The 15,052-nt window shown below is 52.1% G+C and overlaps 1 protein-coding gene across 1 annotated transcript in view; it reads right to left on the bottom strand.

Annotated features, from left to right (window-relative positions):
- The window catches only part of LOC122448912 (piezo-type mechanosensitive ion channel component 2-like), an 88,547-nt gene that overhangs the window by 72,753 nt on the left and 742 nt on the right, over positions 1 to 15,052 (bottom strand). Inside the window, exons 2-10 of the mRNA XM_043480568.1 lie at positions 13,959 to 14,054; positions 12,782 to 12,883; positions 10,416 to 10,458; positions 9,851 to 10,040; positions 8,449 to 8,647; positions 7,835 to 8,048; positions 6,808 to 6,970; positions 4,867 to 4,968; positions 271 to 391 (exon numbers count right to left, since the gene is read on the bottom strand). Of these exons, the coding sequence (XP_043336503.1) occupies positions 271 to 391; positions 4,867 to 4,968; positions 6,808 to 6,970; positions 7,835 to 8,048; positions 8,449 to 8,647; positions 9,851 to 10,040; positions 10,416 to 10,458; positions 12,782 to 12,883; positions 13,959 to 14,054 (1,230 nt within the window). The remainder of the gene's footprint in view (positions 1 to 270; positions 392 to 4,866; positions 4,969 to 6,807; positions 6,971 to 7,834; positions 8,049 to 8,448; positions 8,648 to 9,850; positions 10,041 to 10,415; positions 10,459 to 12,781; positions 12,884 to 13,958; positions 14,055 to 15,052) is intronic.

The raw sequence follows: 15,052 nt of genomic DNA, 5'->3' as shown, positions 1-15,052 counted from the left end.
TTCTGCCCAGTTTTTTCTGCCCAAAGAACATTCCCTAAGCAAGTGTGAGGTGTGACGTGGCGTCTCCTGCATCTCGTCTGAACTCAATGGTTTGTAACCCAGGTGGGTGAGCAATCCATCTCCAGGGTGAAGGCTCCCCTCTGACCGCCCCCCTGAGGAGGCCTCCTGTTTCTATGCTGTCTTGGAGATGATGGGCTTTGCTGTGATGTGTCTAGGAACTGGGGTGCTGGGGGTGTCGGCAGGCCCTCGTCCGGGCTGTGGGTCTCTTACCTGAGCTTGTCTGACTCTTTTCCGACACAAAGGATGCTGGTGGGTCCAGGTCCAGGCATTGTCCTGGGGCTCCATGCAGAAGGGGGAGGTCCTGCCAGCTCCCACCTGGGAGGGGCGTCACCTGGCAAAGAGGGAGGGCTGCTTGGGGGGCATTCCTGGATGGAAGGCTGGAGGTCACAGGCACCCCGGCAATCTCTGAAGGCCCCAGGTGAGCCCAGAGGAGACAGCGTGAAGGCCAGTTTTCAGTTAACTTTCTGGCAATGACTTGTATAAAAGCCAGGTGAGACTCCGAGGCACGTGGGTATCGCACTCGAGTCAGAGTCGGGGTTTCTGAAAGCCCATTTCAGACCCGGAACCTTCTCCTCACCTTCCCTCGGACTCCTGAACTTGATCTGACCTGAAGAATGGCAGCGACCTGTTCACTGCTCTCAACGCCCCTGACCTGGTCTCTGGCCTCACCTGCGAGTGTCTGCTTTACTTCAACACTCCCTGGCAAGCCCACCCTTGGCGCCAATGGCCCCCAGCCCACCACTCACCCCCCACCCCATGTCTGCGTGGCACTGTTTAAACTCTGGGCCACTGCCAGGCCTCATGCGTCCATCCTTTCCAGAATCCGTGATGCATCGCAGGCACAGTGAGCAAAACTCCCCCATTCCTGCACCCACACTTTGTCCAGTGTGATGGTAGAGACAGCAGAGACCCTCACATGTAAAACGACAGCTGTGTCTGGTTAAAGCAGAGGTGAACAGAGGTCAGAGCAGCCCGGATGGCTTCGGAGGAAGGAAGGAACAAGGGGACCACTGATCTGGGGGGATGGCAGCCAAAATGAGCCTGAACATGAGCTCATGAATGAGCCAAAATGAACCGTGTGGAGAGGAGGGTGGTCTTGAAGAAGGATCCTGGGGGGCTGGAGCCCAGAAAGCTGGAAGACCTGAGAGGTCACACAGGATCCCCAAGGCCTGGCCAAATGCCTTGGTGTTTATTGCAAGAGCACTGGGGAGACACTGAGGGCTACAGGGGCTGGCAGGGCAGAAGATTAGATTCACTGGAAAGAATATCTCCAGCTGCCATGCAGTGAACAGACTAGAGGGGACAGGCGCACATGGCAGACCCAGGGGGCCACTGCCAGGGTCTGGGGAGATCAGGGGACAATGCACTGGTGCGGTGAGCTGATCTGAAGTAGGAAATGAATGAGTTTGGAGTAACTTAGGACAATGCAAAAGCATCTTTTTGATGCATTCAATATGGGTTGAGAGTAGGGAAAAGACTTGCTTGCAAAATTTAGATGGATGGAAGTACTGTTCTTCAAAGCAGGATGTTCCCAAAGGAGACCAGATCAGGCAAGGTGGTGACCTGAGCCTTGTTTGGGACAGGCAAGGTTTGAGGGCTTTGAGGACATTCTCCTCCCTTTTAGCCCAAGCTCTTCTCAATCAGAGAGCTAGTCATACTTTTGGTGTTTAGTTGCTCAGTTGCGTCCAACTCTTTGCAACCCCATGGATTGCATATGCCAGGTTTCCCTGTCCCTCACCATCACTAAGTCACACTCAATGGACATGAGTGTCCTTCACTCATGTCCACTGAGTCAGTGATGCCATCAAACCATCTCATCCTCTGTCACCCCCTTCTCCTCTCGCTTTCAATCCTTCCCAACATCAGGGTCTTTTCCAATAAGTAGGCTCTCTGCATCAGGTCACCAAAATATTGGATCTTCAGCTTCAGCATCAGATCTTCCAATGGATATTCAGGGTTGAATTCCTTTGGGATTGACTGGTTTAGCCTCCTTACTGTCCAAGGGATTCTCAAGAGTCTTCTCCAACACCACAGTTTGAAAGCATCAATTCTTTGGCACTCAGCCTTCTTTATGGTCTAACTCTCCCATGCATACATGATTACTGGAAAAACCATAGCTTTGACTATATGGACCTTTGTCAGCAAAGTGATGTCTCTGCTTTTTAAAATGCAGTCTAGGTTTGCCATAGCTTTTCTTCCAAGGAGCAAGTATCTTTTCATCATAATTGATACTTTTTTCCCACCAAAATATATAGGCTTCACCTGGGATAGTCCCCTAACCAGAAATGAACTTATCACCACCTCCCTCTATAGAGACCCGACCCACATTTCCAGCTAAGCTCTTCTGGCTCATACCCCAGCCCCTGGTTGAGGCTATGTCGAAGTCCCAGGGAGGCCCAGCTACCATCTTCCAAGACCACGGCCAACAAGTATCACCTCCCTCTCCAGAGACGGTTCCAAGCTTGCTTCTCCTCGCCCTGCTTTCCAGCTAGTCACATGCATGCCTCAGCACCCTTCCTGGGTGGTAGGTTCTGGAGGATAGAAACCCAGCCTTGTGGTCTCCATCGCCTCCACACCCCCATGCCTGGGGTCCAGCCTGGCGCTATCCCCAGCCTCCCCTTGCAGGCTTGGCGGAAGACAGTCACAGAGCCATCTCAGGGAGTGCGTTCCAAACAGGCTGCAGGAGGTGCTTCCTAGGGTGCCATTCCATCCTGTGTGCAGAGCCAAGGTCGAGCAAATGCCTCCGTGTAGAAAACACTCTTTAAAATGCATTACGTGCAGGGGTTTAAAGAGATGCCCGTTGCTCGGTGAATTTCAAAAAGGAGCAAGTGGGTGATGAATGGCCTTGGCTTGCTACCAGGTTAAGGAGCGAGGGGCTCTGTCTGTCTGTGGTAAATAAAGTGTGTACATATATCACCTGTGGAGCCCTGTGGAGGGAGAGCCTGTTGGACATGGAAGCAAGGTTCCTAGTTCGTCTGAGCATCACACAATGAGGCTCTCATTTTGGATGAATCATGAAAGGAGTCGCAGTGGTGGTGGTGGGGTCCCCTCACCCACCATGGGAGGAGGCAGGGTCTCAGCTTCAGACTCCTATGCAAAGAGGAACTTCTGGGAGACTGCCTCAAAGCATGGACAAATGATTGTGATTGCTTTTTGGTTTTTTACCTTTTGACTAGAGTCTGTGTTTGAACTTTCCCATCCAAGACAGTGTTATGAGATGGGTCTTTCCTGGTGGCTTAGATGATAAAGAATCTGCCTGTACTATGGGAAGACCAGGGTTCAATCCCTGGGTCAGGAAGATCCTCTGGAGGAGGGGATGGCAACCTACCCCAGTATGCTTGCCTGGAGAATCCCATGGACAGAGGAGCCTGGTGGGCTACAGTCCATGGGAGTCACAAAGAATCGGACATGACTGACCGACTAACACTTTCACACTTCAAGCTAGTTTTAACCTAGCCAAGCTTAGTGCAGGAGTGGGGAATAAGAGTTCATCTATGGGATATTAATATCATCCTTCAGTTTCCCCACCTGCTGGAGCTCTGAGAGACTAAACCAGTGCGAGCTAGGAGCATCTGTTATCCACCACGCCCTGCATCTGGAACACTGGGTTAGGCATGGTGGGGAGAGGAGGAAGGGTGTCGGGGGGTCTGTACACATGTGCTGCTATGAAGCTACACAGCCCCAAGTCCAAAGTGACAGGCTCGACCCGAGAAGATGAACTCAGGAAGGAGCTCGGTCCACAAGTGACGAGGCAGAGTCGGGAGATTTGCTCTCGCTTCAGGGACTACAGCTGGCTGTTCGCAGGTTTCTTTTTTCCTGAATTACAAATCTGTCCCCAGGGTCCCCCTGGGCCCCAGGGAACTCAGAGTTGTCACGGGACTGCACACAGACACAGAACTGAGATAAAGGATGAGCCCATCCCGCCAAGGTGAGCGCAAGTCTAATCTCCCTGAAGCAAGTGGTGCGGGCAATTATTCATACAGAGTACTTCTGCGAAGACAGACAGCTTCTGGGGATGAGGAGGCTGGGTTGGTGACCGTGGGCAAGTTATTTGCTTCTGGGATCCCTCACCCTGCACCCTATCTGCAGACGAGAGACGCTTGCTACTGCAGTATTCCTACCCACGTCTGTTACGGGAAGCGACGAATGACGCATGGGTGTCAGACTTCGCCTGGTGCAGATGGGCTAGCCCGTTGCTCAGCTCCCCTGGGCAAGTAACACTCACCACTCGGTGTTTGCAGGCCAAGGCAGGATTTCTGGCTGGGCTGCCCACTGGCACCATCTTGGTTTGCTGAGCTTGGGATTTTCCTGGCAGTTTAACTCAACTTTGTCACCTTTTTACATTAAGACAGAAGGTCTGGTGTTGCACTGTCTGGTTCGAATTCCAGTTTTACCACCTAATATGGGCATAGGGAGTGACACCCTCTCTGCCTCAGTTTCCCTGTCTATAGCATGTGGATGAGGACAATGCAAAGCACTTGAAATGGCACCAGAGGGACGGCCCTGGTGACCCAGCAGTTGAGAATTTGCCTTCCAACGGAGGGGATGAGGGTTCAATCCCTGGTCAGGAAACGAAGAACTCATGTGCCACAGGACAACTAAGCCCTCTAGAGAAGCCAGCACATTACAAGAAAGAGTCTGTGCAGCCAAAAAAATAAAATTACATTTAAAAAGAAAGAAATGGCACTAGACACGGAGGAAACCCTAATAACGTCCCTTCTTACTGTAGCTGTTACTGTTATCTTGACACCATGTGATGAGGCTGCCACAGTGGGTGCCCCGGAATGGGGTGGGGAAGGGTCTTACCTGTTCCTCCTCACTGCCTGAGGTCCACAGTACAGAGCGCAGCTCCTGGTGCTCACCTCGGCTTGGCGACCTCGTAGGGACTGCCTCCCTCTCTTCTGGCTTCTGGAAGAAAACACAGCTTTCAAATCCCCAGCCATCAGCTAAATCCCATCTATGAGACTGCTGAATACCTAAGATGCCCTCCCCCCACAGGAAGAAGAGGTCTCACTAGACACGGATGGGAAGGTGCGGGGGTTGTTCAAAACTGAGACTTTCCCCAGACTTTCCCTCTTCCTGAGGTCTCTAAGACCATTGGGTAGGAAGTGAAGTGTTGGTTGCTCAATCATGTCTGACTCTTTCCACCCCCATGGACTGTAGCCCATCAGGCTCCTCTGTCCATGGAATTCTTCAGGCAAGAATACTGGAGTGGGTTGCCATTCCCTTCTCCAGGGAATCTTCCCGACCCAGGAATTGAACCCACGTCTCCCACATTGCAGGCAGATTCTTTACCATCTGAGCCACCAAAGAACTCTTCCCACGATCCCCCCCGCTCTACTAAATGCTTGGGGCAGGGGCTGCTCTCCACCATGGGGGGGTGGGCATGAGCCAGGTGCTGTTTGAAACACGCAGACACTACTCTCTCCACAGGGGAGTGGTAAGGAGCGAGAGCTGACACTCTTTTTGCCACAGCAAGTTTTTTCCCAATCTGATGCATGTTTTGCTCTTCCAGCATATTGCAATTTGGATGTTAAATTTTCATCAGAAGTACTCGATCTGTATTTAGATTTCATAAAATGTAAAGTGGGAAACACAGATCCACGCACTCAAGTTGTTCCAAACAAATTTTAAGTTTCCCAATAACCGAGTCGAGTGTTAGTTTTTAAATTTTCATTTTAATTAAGCAAAATGAAACATCTGCTTACCCGGTCGCAGGAGCCATGATTGAAGTGCTCAGAAGCCACACGTGGCTGGTGGCAGCTGGTGGGCTGGACGGTGCTGATGGAGAAAGTTCTCTCCATCATCATAGAAAGCTCTGTTTACTGGACAGTCCTACTCTAGATCAAGCCCTGGGGGTCCCAGGGAAGATGCAGACCCCGACAGGCAGGTGGGGGGTGGGTGCCGAGAGTCCCCATCACTGACAAGCTCCTGGCCAGGTTCACAGGCCAGGCTCGGAGTAGTGATATTTGTGGGACACCCATGCATCCTGCTCCAGCCCTGCCTCCTAGTAAAGCCATCCACCCCTCCCCTACTTCCCCAGGGCTCCTGCCCCCTTCTAGTCAGGGCCAGCAAGGTCTCCAAGAATTTCTGTGAACAAGTCATAAGATAGGAGGGCTTGGGACCTCCCTGGTGGTCCTGTGGTTAAGAATCTGTCAGACAATGGAGACGACGTGAGTTTGATCCCTGGTCAAGGAACTACTATCCCGTATACTGCAGAGCAACTAACTTTAGCGCTACAACTAGAGAAGTCATCCACAATGAAAGATCCCACATTCTGCCCAAAAGTCAAAAATCTCAAGTGTAGCAACTAAGACCTGGTGCAGACAAATAAATAAATATTTTTTCAGAAAGAAAGACAGGGCTCGTACAGGTGATTCTCAGGGACCCGTGCCTCCATTGATGAGCAGCTGTAACTTTTTGCAGTCATTTTGCTCATTAAACTGAAAGATGCCTCTTTATAGCTTACACCCTCCCACCTTCCTTCTGTTCCCTGGAGCTGAGTGGAGCCAAGTTGTCTCAGCTGCACAATAGCCCTTTAAACCTTCTAAGGCAACTATCACATCTCCTTAATCTTCTCATCTCCAACTTTAAGCTGTCACAGCTTGTCTGTTTAGGACCAGGGAGGAGAAACCCGTGAGCAGCTATCAGTCATTCACACTCTAGTGAGAATTTGCTCATCTGATTGCTTCCCTCTGTATGTCTGGTAGGTGAACAAATGGCCCCAGTACTCTGGGGATAACTTACCCCAGACTGCAGGGCCTGCTGTTGCAGCAGGAGAACCAGTGTGTAGTAGGACAGCAAGAGGATCAGGGGGTTTACCATTTCTGGCCAGCTGAGACCGGGATGGAGGTGCAGCTTCCAGACCTCTGTGTGGTTGGTCCTGATGAGCGCGGTCATCCCCAGCAGCCTGCATGCACAGAGCCACCAGGTGCTGCCATGGACCCCTCAGGTTGGGCACCCCTCCTGGGAAGCACCTGCACCTTAGCCTTCTCTGCCCTGTGGAGCCCTTTCCCTGGGGGTGGGGGGATGGTCAGACTCAGGGTGGAGGGTGAGATAGGGCATTCGTGGGGCCCTGGCTGCCTTACAGCAAACCTGCTTAGATGGCCTTTCCTCCCCACTGTGCCCCCAGGGCCAAACCAGGAGTCCCCTCTGTGTGTTCCCTCAGCCCCCTCCCCAGCTGTGGGGCTTGTCATGTTGTCAGCTGCTCATCTGCCTCCCCCATCAGATGGGGAGAGCCATCTGCCTTGCTTGTTGGCCCTAGGGCTTCGCTAACCCCCCAGTTGTCAGTCTTCATCCTTCTGGAGGGCACTAGAAGCCTGTCTGTAGGTGAAAAACCTCCGCAAGGCCACATCTCCCTTGTTTGTCTCTATATCACCCGGGCCGGCACCTGGAATGCTATAGGACTTGATGAGGCTTGTGGAATGAATGATTGACAGCAGGCAGCCAAAATGGAGGTAGGTGGGGCTGCTCTCCTTCTGAACAGAGGCGATTGTGGGCACAGACCTTAGATTCCCACCCAGGTGTGGCTTCCTCCCGAGCTGGCCACGGTCTTAGCATCAGCCTTCAGGACAAGGAAGCTAACGGACACCTCCTGTGCACACTCTCTCTCATGTGGTCAAGAAGATACCAGTGGGGGAAGGTTTTGCTCACCCAAAGCCAGCCCTTTTTAGGAAAAGGAAAATGCAACCATGGCCATCAAAAGGGCAGTACCCACCCCTCCAAGGGAGGCTGGACCCTCTGGCATGCATGGTGGGGACAGTCTGGTCAGTACCTGGCGTAAATGTCGTCGGGAGGCACGCAGTTCTGGAAGAAGGGTAGCTGGTAAAGGTACAGGCCCCCCAGGTGGCCGGTGGTGAAGATGGCCATGAAGACACACAGGGTGCTGAAGGCCACGGTGCTCAGAGCCTGGCCGCACGCCCACCAGGAGCCCAGGCCCAGGAAGGCCCCAAAGTACACGGCCGAGGTCATGGAAGGGGAGATCATCCCTGGGGAGACAACCCCCACCCACATGATGGGCAGCCCCGCCTAGCCTGGAGTACCAACTATGTGATCCACGACCGAGGCCTAGACTGGCCACCACAACCGCAAGCCCCAGAGAGAAGGGGGGGATGCTGTAGACACCCAAGTTTGGGTTTCTTTGGGGTGGCCCAAGCTCTTGTATCTGATCAGCAGTGGGAGTTGATAGGCCACGCCCCCATGGAGATTCCACGGAGCCTGGGGCTGTGGCTCTCTGTCTCTCTTCTGCCCTGGAGACACACAGTCCAGTCCTCAGCTGGGCCTCTGTGTCCCCTTTCTCTCAACAGCTGTGGCCCCATTCCCTGAGTGCCCCCAGCCCACCCCAACCTCCCCAGGGTCTGTCCCCCCACCACGGGGACCTCCTGGTACCTGCTGCACCCAGCAGAAGGGTCACCAGGACCTTCCATGCAGCAGGGAAAAAGGGCTCCAAGACAGCTTTCAAGCCTGAAGTGAAGGCAGCAACTTTTAGGACCCACTCCTCTCTTGTCCCCTCGGCCTCCGTAGCCTTCTCGTCACTGAGCTCAGAGCACCAGCAAGGGACATCGCCCTCAATATCGCTCTCATAATGCTGGAAAAGTCAAAGGGGAAGCCAGAAAGAACCATGGGTCCTTCCCTGCCTGACAGATGAGCGGCTCTCTGACCTGGAAGGGTTTGGATCAAGCATCTGCAGTGCAAGGGGCCCAGAGAGGGGGAGTGACTTGCTGATGGTCACACAGCAGGTTCACACTGGGATGCAAGCCATGCTTCTGGGAGCCAGTCTCAGCACGGCCTGCACTCTGCTCTTCGCCTTCCTCTTCGCCCTCTCATGGTGATAACCTGATGTGAGGACAAAGCCTTGCTGAGAGGACTTCTAGCAAATTCCTAAACCTGAGGGTGGCCTTGGAGGCTCTCAAGAGGTGTCATGACCTCACCCAAGTCCATCCTCCACCTGGGCCTCTGTTACTACCCCAAAGTGAGGAACAAAAGCCAAAAAGTCTCCCGGTCCTTCCAGAAATGTGTGCTCAGCCTCTCAGTCATGTCCAACTCTGTGACCCCAGCCCACCAGGCTCCTCAGTCCATGGGATTTTCCAGGCAAGAATACTGGAGTGGGTTGCCATTTTTCTTCTCCAGGGGATCTTCCCAACCCAGGCATTGAACCCACATCTCTTGTGTCTCCAGCATTGGCAGGCAGGTTCTTCACCGCTAGCACCACTTCCAGGGATATCTACCCTTAAATTGCCTGTGTGTGTGCACACATATTTCAGCTGAAAGAATGAATCCCTAACAGTGGAACTTCAGTGGTGTGGGGAGAGTCAGGGAACTTTAGCAGCTCAGGAGGTGTCCCTCACAGCCCCCACCCTAAGGACCGTGCCCCATAAAGCAAGCATTTCGGGTGGCAAGGGAGCCCCCCAGGCCGGTTCCCTGCTGCCAGTTCTAGCCTCATTTCCAGTGGATGCTGCTCCTCCTTCACTACTTACTGGGCAGCTGGTCCAGGCCTGCTTTGCCCAGGTGCTGGGACATAGTTCAGTGGACAAGCTGCCGCCTGGGGGGCCACATCCTCCCGGGAGGGTCAGGGTGCCTATCTGCCTCAGAAGTGCTGACGAGGCCTGCAGGGTGGACTGTTTTTAACTTTGAGGAACTCTGCATTTCTCCTTTTTTGTGGGAAGTGCTGATAAGGCCTGCTGGGCTGACCCTTTTTGAGGAACTCAGCATTGTCTGTCGTGAAGACCACTCAGCATCTTGTGGGGCACGTGGTCCCAGCCACCTCCTGGCAACCCCTTCTCCTACCTACCTCCATGCTGTCTCTCTCTCCCGCCGTCTCGTCCTCCTCGTGGTCCGTGGTATCGAAAGGGGAAGGTGCTGTGGTCCCAGGAGGCCTCGCCAGCTCACGGCCCAGCCTGGCGGTGACCAGGCCCACAAGTGCCATCCCAATGTCCGGGGCCAGGAGGCGCACAATGTCCATCGCATCCACCCGGCTGAACCTGAGTTGGGGGTGGGGGGCCGAGAGAGTGTCTAGCCTGGTTCCCTGCCCTCTTCCACCCCCAACCCCCACCCATCACAGTCTTGCCCCTCTTCCAAGAAGGGTGACTGTGTCCCACCCATCCTAGGAGGCTTCCCTTCACCTCTCACCAACCCCCAGCCCTTTCTGGACCTCCCTGTCACTGGGTTATCTTCCCCAGGTATGGGGCCCACTTCCCCCCAGGACTCAGGTCCTCTGGGGAAGAAACCTGCCATGCTCTGCTGTCTGTCTCCAAATGCTTGCTTGGGTCTGGGCATCTAGACGCTTCTCAATCAACAAGGGTCAGGGGTCTGAGTTTTCCCCCTGCAGCCCACCCTTGTGCCCGAGTCCACCTCACCTGACAACCCCCAGATGCTGGATGGCCTCCTCCCAAACAGCACCTGTGGAAGACACAGTGGCTCAGGCTCCAGCCTCCAAGGCGCTCTGGGGGCTGCAGGGACACTGGGCAGCCTAGGCAAAGCTGGCCTCTCCCCTGGCCACCTCGGGACACTTAGGGACCTCGGCCCTCCACAGGAGGATGGGGACCACCTCGTCCACATTTCCTCTTGGCGCTACAGGCAGGTAGGGGAGCATCATGCCCTCATCTCTGCCCACGACTGGCTGGTTCTTGCTGACAGTCAAGCACAGAGTCAGGCATCACCCAGGGCCAGAAGGGGACTCAGGAGGGCGAGTCAGGAGGGGTCTGAAGTGGGGACAGGCAGGGGCACCTCCAGACTAAATCCTGAGGAGAAGGGTGGGGAATCACCTGGGAAGTGGTGGGGTCCCAGAAGCCAAGTGTCATCCCCATGGATGCTGTCCCAGACAGGAAGTCAGAAATGGCCCCAGAAGCATGCTCGTTAGAAATGTAGGAAGAAGGGGCTAAAAGCACAGATTAGGGACTGAAGGGTGGGATAAAGGACCATCTCTTTCGTCAGGAGTGAATGGAACTCTTCGGCTTTTCAATTATGCATGTGCATTACTTTGATAAAAAGAAAGAGCTAGAGCTGTGCTAGACTTCCTGGATTCACGTGATGGGAGTAAGAGGTTCTGAGATGCTGAGATATGCAAGCAAGTCAAATCAAGTACATCTGAGGGTCATTACTTAACAGGCTGGTGAGACCATCAGTTGAGCGTAATAGGCAGTCAATTCCAGGGAATTGACAGAATCCTGTGCAAACCCATCCATTGGTTTGGACCAGGACTCAGGAAACTTATTCTATAAAAGCACCCGATAGTAAAAATCTTCAACAAAAGCAGCGACGGACAATACGTGTACCCTGCCGGGTGTGGCCACGAACCGATAAAACTTTATGGGAATTTCAAATTTCAGTTCTCGTAAATAATTTCCGTGGATTGAGAAAAATATTCTCCTTTTGACGTGGGTTTTCTTTATCTGAGGTAAATCGGATCTACCGAACTGAAAAGTTGTCCCCAGTGCCTCACTTCCCAGAGGCTGATGGACTTGGTGACATCACGCCTAGGCACAAGCGTGGGAAAACACGGAGGGTCTGACCCACACAGCTCAAGAGGACCAGGTGGTACCCGAGCGGCCAGATCATGGACGCGTTCCCTTCATTTCTTATCCACTTCATCCAGGGTTTAAATGTTTTACAGTAAGTGTGCATTTCTGTAGAATCAGAACAGAGTTTATGCCATAAAGATTTATAAAAATCAACTCAGGGGAAATAAATGTAACGTCTTATTTTGACTAAACCTCCACGTGCCTCAGGAAGCACTGGGGGTGGGTGGGTGGGAGGAAACGGGAGAGACGGAGGCACCAGCTTGGTGGGGAGGGAGGGGCTGTGAGAACCAGATGCTTAGGGGGCCGGTCCCCTGTCTCTTCCCATCCCGGTGGTGATCCACATGTCCCACCGAATCACGCTGGAATTTCAGACGAACAATGGAGAAGTTTCAGTACGTGTCTGTCCCAGGAAATATTTGGGACATCCTCATATAAAAGTGTCTTTCTTGTTTATCTGAAATTCTGATGTAACTGGGTGTCCTGTGTTTACATGTTCTAACTCCGGTGACCCTGTGACTTGGGAACCTGGGCTCTGGGAGGACGTGATGGAAACTGTGCGCCTTCCTCTCAACAAATACCCAGCCTCCACTTTGCAAACAATTCCAGGGAGTTGACAGAACCCTGTGCAAACCCATCCATTGGTTTGGACCAGGACTCAGGAAACTTATTCTATAAAAGCACCCGATAGTAAAAATCTTCAACAAAAGCAGCGACGGACAATACGTGTACCCTGCCGGGTGTGGCCACGAACCGATAAAACTTTATGGGAATTTCAAATTTCAGTTCCCGTAAATAATTTCCATGGGTCAAGAAAAATATTCTCCTTTTGATGTGGATTTTCTTTTTTTGCTTTCTTCCCAACCATTTAAACATGTAAAAATCATTCTTGGGACTTGACCCCGGGGCCATGGTTTGCCCACCCTGAGTCTAGAGCCCCCAGCTGACTCCCTCCTTATCTCCCATGCCCTCCATGTCCTGCTGCAGCCCTGGTGCCCCCTGAATGGAGAGGGCATGCGTGGTGCCCCCATGAAGCCCAAGGTCTTCAGAAGTTGCAGGGAGGGCTTTTAGAGAGACAGTTGTCATGGAAGGAATAAGAGTTGGTACCAGTGTGATCTTCCTAATGATTAAATCACTCGTGGGCCCACAGCCTCGGGGTCCTTGCAACCAAGCTGCTGGGGAGCAAATGGGAAAGTGGTCTTTACCTTCGGGTCCCAGGGAGACAAAGGCAACCTGTAGAGCACCCTGCAGCAGTAGGAAGAGGACACTGGTGGCCCACACGGCTCGCAGGAAGAGCTTGGTGCTCCCTGGAAGAGAAGAGGAGTGGGGGAATACAGGGTGAGGGTGCCAGGCAGCCTGGGAAGGCCCATGCAACTCTCTTTCTGATGCCGGGCTCTGCCCTCAGCTCTCACTGGATCCCTGGTGATGCGTCCCCAACCAGGTGGTGGCTTAACTGGGGTGTTGAGAAACGAAGTGGGCCACCCCTCCTCTTTCCTATCACCCCGTCTCCTGAGCTGTAGGACTCACGGCTGCTCTGCATCTAGCCCAACCCCATTGGACCCCAGCATGGGGCCATATTGGATTTGAGACATGCACATCACCATCTAGAGACACGTGACTTCCCTGTGCGGGTGTTGAGGGGAAGGTGAGCACAGCAAAGCCTCTCCCAAGGTCAGTCCCGCTCCTCGGGGACATTGAGCCCAGCGGCAACAGTGAGCTTTTCCAGAGGTTAGCTGTCCTCGGTTCAAAGGGTGGTCTTTGCAGGCAGCAGGACCTGGTTTGCCCTGCGTCCTGAGCACCTGGGAGGCACCCGGAGAACACTGGTCGAGAGAATACATTATTTAATCAGGCCTGAGATTCAGTCCTTCTTGTTCAGGTCGCCCTCAGGGAGCCCAAATGCTCTTTCTTTTACGAGAAGTGGCCTGAGAAGGTAACTGCTTCCTAATGGCCTCTCCTGATGAAATAAAAAAAATGGCACTCTCCCCTCTAAATTTTTTTTTTTAAACAGGACTATAAAATCCAAAATCTGGGGATTGTTGCTTTAAGTGAAGAGTAAGAACAAGCTCCCAGTGTGTTCGTTTACTGGGAAAGAGGATCCCTAGGGCCCTAGGAATATTCTGTATTCATCCGTTGCTCCCATCAGCTCCAAAGGCCTTTCTGACACAGATGCCTCGATCCCTCCGCCAGCTTTGTAAAACAAGGCATCGAAGAGTGTTTGATATTGATCCCTGGGAAGATACTGAGGAAATTCTCTGGCTGCAGCCAAGACACATTAAAAGGCTATTTTTTTTAAAGGCTGGATGACAGAGTCCACAAGTATGGCATGTGATTTTGTTCACCTCCCCTTCCCAATCCACCTGCTTGCCGTCGGAGTCGGCCTACCTCTCATGCAACCAGCCGAAGGTGCCCCCAGCAGTGGGCTGAGCAGAAGAAACACCAGGTAGACCACTGAGAAGACATTGTACCTGGATAAAACAGCTGAAGGACAGGGGGGGAAAGTGAGCTGGGTCTAAGGTACCCTGAGAGCCCCGCAGTGGAAATGAAGACAAACAGGAGAGTGAGCAGGGAACAGATGTGCTGAAATCTCATTAAGAGGGTCTTGAAAATCAACCTGTCAGGATTAGATGCTTGTTCTTTCCAAGTGGTTTTTTGAATTCTTGGGTTTTTTGTTTTTTTGTTTTTTTTTTTAAGAAAATAAATAATTCTATAGATTCTTCTCCCCAATCAGTTGCCTGCCTTTGAAATTAACCATTTCTCTGGCTCTCCTTCTGATTGGGATCTTGTCCCCCCTCAGTCTTTCTGAAGTGCTATTGTGCCAGGCGCGATTCGCTCAGCCACACACAATGTAACTTTGAAATGTGATGGAAAAAAAATTAGCATTTCCAGTGAACTGGAAAGAATGCATCTGATTTCAAAATGTGTGCTTAAAAAAAAGAAAAAGAGCACCCAAATTGATTCTACCAACTATGGTGCTTTTTCTGCCAAGCCAAATCTGAAATGCATTTTTGCAAACGGACAACTTTATTTATGATTTTTTTTTTTCAGAGGAAGGAAATATGAAGATCCAGGCACCAGGAGAAAAAAAACATCTTGAGGATTTAATATAGCTTGGATTAATCAAAGCACCAGCTTTTAAACTGTGTGCCCCCATGGAGGGGTGAATTAATGAGTGATTTATACAATGAATATATTTTTTTCTTTAATTATCTAGGTATTTCAGACGAACCTGCTTTTTCTGACTTGAATTCTCCAGATACTTCTCTGAAATTTTAGCCTCACTTTGCATGTATAATTACAGCCTCAAGTTGTTCAGAGAGCAAGTCTCTAGGTAGAGGGAAACTTATCTGGCCTCCCTACCCTCATGCAAATCAAGCTGGTTGCTCACCACTCAATCTCAACTCTCCCCTGAATCCTTCTGCAATGAAGAATCCATTTTGGAATTATCTTTAGATCAGGGTTTCCAAGGCTGGCTTGGT

The sequence above is a fragment of the Cervus canadensis genome, chromosome 10, assembly GCF_019320065.1.
Source record: "Cervus canadensis isolate Bull #8, Minnesota chromosome 10, ASM1932006v1, whole genome shotgun sequence".
NCBI classification, from domain to species: Eukaryota; Metazoa; Chordata; class Mammalia; order Artiodactyla; family Cervidae; genus Cervus; species Cervus canadensis.
This window is presented reverse-complemented; position numbering and strand designations above follow the sequence as displayed.